The following is a 3,920-nucleotide window of genomic DNA, read 5'->3' on the forward strand; positions in this document are numbered from 1 at the left end:
AGACTCCGTCTCAAAAAAAAAAAAAAAAAAAGAAATGCAAACTCCATGATAGAACAGTTCTGTATCTTGATTGTGGTGGTAGATACACAAATCTATGCATGTGATAAAACTGCACAGAGCTACACACACATACACACATAAATGAGTGTATATAAAACTGTTGAAATCTGAATAAAAACTGTATTTGATTTCTTCCCAAGACCCTGACAGCATCTGGGTTCTAGGGTCCTGGGAGGATCACAAAGAAGCCCTTGAAAGGGGCAGAGAAAAAAATGGCAAACGAGGAAAGAAGCTAGATTTCACCAATTTTACAGTATCACCAAACCTCCAGACCTTGATTCAAAGAGAGATGTTTTTTTGTAGTGACAGGAGGCATTTACCAGGAGACTTCCACATTCTGCTTGTATGATGTTCAATATGTAACAGAATTAAGGACTTATCATCACAGAGTAGCTTCAAGCTGGGCAATCAGTGTCTACGGAAAGAATGACTCCCAAGCCACCTGAAACACTGACGGCCGTGACTTACTCATGCCCATCTTGTTTGCAGCCTGTGAAATCAGAGGCCTGTGACAGGATGCAGTAAAAAGAGGAGAAAACATACTGGTTGGTCCTGAAAGATTTTTGTTGTTGTTGTTTTGAGACAGGTTCTTGCTGTCACCCAGGCTGGAGGGCAGTGGTGCAATCATGGCTCACCACAGCCTCAACCATCCAGGCTGAAGTGATCCTCCTGCCTCAACCTCCCGAGTAATCTGAGAGTACAAGTACACACCACCATGCCTGGCTAATTTTTAAATTTTTTCTAAAGACGGGGTTTCACTGTGTTGCCCAGTCTTGTCTCCAGTTCCTGGGCTCAAGCAATCTACCAGCCTTAGCCAAAGTGCTGAGATTACAGGCATGAGCCACTGTGCCCAGCCCTGGTACATTTTAAATTACCACCCTCACCTGGATATAGCGTCCAGATTTAATCCCGGCTTCTAACACTTCCAGGGGAAGATGTTCTGGGTACTCCTTCCCATGGCTCTCCTGACTCTCGTTCTCTCTCTCCCGTCGAGACTGAAGGATAGAATCACAAAGCTCGTGGGCAGCTTTTAAATCAGGCCAGAAATTGTCCAGGTAATTCTGTATTTAATAAAGGCACAGAGAAACACGGTCAGAAGGTACTGATTCTTCATTACGGTACTACTACAGAAACTCCGGACTGGGAACTTCTGCTGGCCTGCCGTTTTGAGGGGGTGCTCAGTGAGCAGGACTTCCTGAGCCTCCCTCCACCGTTCGTTCTCTACTACCACATTAACCCCTGAGCCTGCCAAACGAGCCCCACAAGGCCACCCCACCGTGGAACACTTGCACCTCCTAGGCTACTTTGTGCTTTCAAGTCTCCTTCTTTCCACACACACTACAAACACACCTGCACACGTCCAGGCAGCCTGTCTTTATGTGTATCTAATTGCTGCAGACAATGGCCTATGTGTACTTTTTTTGAGACAGGGCCTCATTCTGTAGCCCAAGCTGGATGCAGTGGTGTGATCTTGGCTCACTGCAGCCTTGACCTCCCCCTGCCCTAAGCAATCCTCCCACCTCAGCCCTCCAAGTGGCTGGGACTAGAGGCACATGCCACCATACGTGGCTAATTTTTCAATTTTTTGTAGAGATGAGGTCTCACTAGGTAGTCCAGGCTGGTCTCAAACTCCTGGGCTCAAGTGATCCTCCTGCCCTGGCCACCCAAAGTGCTGGGATTACAGGCATGAGTCACTGTGCCCGGCAATATGTGTACATTCTTGTCTTTTTTTTTTTTTTTTAAGAGACAGGGTCTTGCTCTGTTGCCCATGCTGGAGTATAAGTGGCGTGATCCTGGCTCACTGTAGCCTTGACCTCCTGGGTTCCAGTGTTCCTCCGGCTTTGGCCTTCCAAAGTGCTGGATTACAGGCGTGGGCCACCGTGCTGGGCCATTCTTGTCTTTTTTATGTATTTTAACTCAACTTTTAAGTCTGAGGGGTAGAGTCTAGCACATTCTCTGTTCTCAAATCGAAAAGCAAACAGGTTATACTTACTGTCAACTCCAGCATTTCTCCCACTAATTTCAGAGTCCTGTTCAAACTGCTTCCTTTCTTTCCCTACTCCTTCCAGAAATTCTGTCTGTGCTAACGTCAGTGCCTGAATTCTATGGTCACTTATCACATATCAACACCACACTTTGTCATTATGAACCACCTCTTCAAGAGGGATTTATCATCTTGGCTCTTCTCCATCTAACTTCAAGTCCCCACAGAAAATTCTAGGCTTCCCACTCATCTAAACTTCACAATATCTCTTTTTTCTACTATCATTCACCTCTCTGAAGCCCTTGGTCACACAGTTTTCTTGAGAAACGCTATAGAAAATAAAACCATACGATACCACTGGACTACAAAGAAAAGTAATTTTCACAAAAAGTAGGAAAATGTAATTTTAGTCAACTGTCCTCTACAGGAACAAGACATGATGTATTGCAACAGAAAAAACAAGTGACACTGCCATTAATATCCAGCGCCCCTGGAATTCTCTGGCATGCCAGAGCACTTTTTTATAGCAGGGCCAAGAAAATTCTATTGGCAAATCTTTAGCAATATATGCACCTGGGAACCCTTATAGAATCTGCAATTCAAAACCCAACTAGACTTTCTATAAACTGACAGGGATAATACAGGGCCTTATTCTAGTTTCTGCACCAAAAAATGATATCAACAAGTGAAACCTAATTGACCAGCTGGGCAGACAGAAGCGACCAGTGATGTGTTGAGAGATTAACAGTCATCCTACTCTCAAAAAAGGTACCTAAGAGATAGGAAGAACTGCGTTGCTGAGACAGCCCAAAGAAACTGTCACTGATAATGCCACTCCTGTCTGAGATCTGTACCAAGCAGATCTGACAGCATTCATATAAATAATATCACATCTCGGCCAGGCGCGGTGGCTCAAGCCCGTAATCCCAGCACTTTGGGAGGCCGAGACGGGCGGATCACGAGGTCAGGAAATCGAGACCATCCTGGCTAACACGGTGAAACCCCATCTCTACTAAAAATACAAAAAATTAGCGGGCGTGGTGGCGGTGCCTGTAGTCCCAGCTGAGGCACCGGTGCCTGTAGTCCCCAGGAGGCTGAGGCAGGAGAATGGCGTGAACCCGGGAGGTGGAGCTTGCAGTGAGCTGAGATCCGGCCACTTCACTCCAGCCCGGGCGACAGAGCAAGACTCTGTCTCAAAAAAAAAAAAAATAATAATAATAATAATATCACATCTCAACCCTTTCATTTATCCCTATTACCTCCATGAACATTCACAAGTGGGGAAGAGTGAGGAACAGTTGAAAAAAAAGACTGGCCTTTAAGACAGTTTGTTTCGGGCGTATTTTCAGAAAAATAACTTGGAAGGCAGTACAGCACGATGGTTAAGAGCTTTGGGGTCTGACTGCCTGGATTTTAACATAACCCTACCATTTTCTACTGTGTGACTTTGAACAAGTTACTTAGCCTTTCTGTGTTTCCATTTCCTTACCAATAGGATTAAATAATAATACCTACCTCACAGGGTTGTTGCAAGAATTAAATGAAATAATAGACATAGAACAGTGGCTGGCATAGATGTGATGGTTATTACCAGTAGGTAGAACCATGTCAAACTGCCATTTTATAGGTCAACAATAAGAATATTGGCAATTTTATTCAACCTATCATCATCATCATCATCACCATTTTATAAATGTTAGTTTACTGTCAGTAGGAGTTTACTGGGCTGGTATTAGATGCTGTGGGCCTTATAGTCAAAGTTGGTCTGAATTTGTGAAAGTCAACATTAAATAGTTGGGGCATAATGAAGAAGCAGAACTTCATTTTTTTTTTTTTTTCTGAGATGGAGTCTTGCTCTGTCGCCCAGGCTGGAGTG

At 44.4% G+C, this 3,920-nt stretch overlaps 1 protein-coding gene across 1 annotated transcript in view; it reads right to left on the minus strand.

Annotated features, from left to right (window-relative positions):
• DIS3L (DIS3 like exosome 3'-5' exoribonuclease) overlaps window positions 1-3,920 on the minus strand; it is a 79,496-nt gene that overhangs the window by 22,822 nt on the left and 52,754 nt on the right. Inside the window, exon 5 of the mRNA XM_011940559.1 lies at window positions 945-1,121. Coding sequence (XP_011795949.1) covers window positions 945-1,121 — 177 coding nt within the window. The remainder of the gene's footprint in view (window positions 1-944; window positions 1,122-3,920) is intronic.

The sequence above is a fragment of the Colobus angolensis genome, unplaced genomic scaffold (assembly GCF_000951035.1).
Source record: "Colobus angolensis palliatus isolate OR3802 unplaced genomic scaffold, Cang.pa_1.0 Scaffold19, whole genome shotgun sequence".
NCBI classification, from domain to species: Eukaryota; Metazoa; Chordata; class Mammalia; order Primates; family Cercopithecidae; genus Colobus; species Colobus angolensis.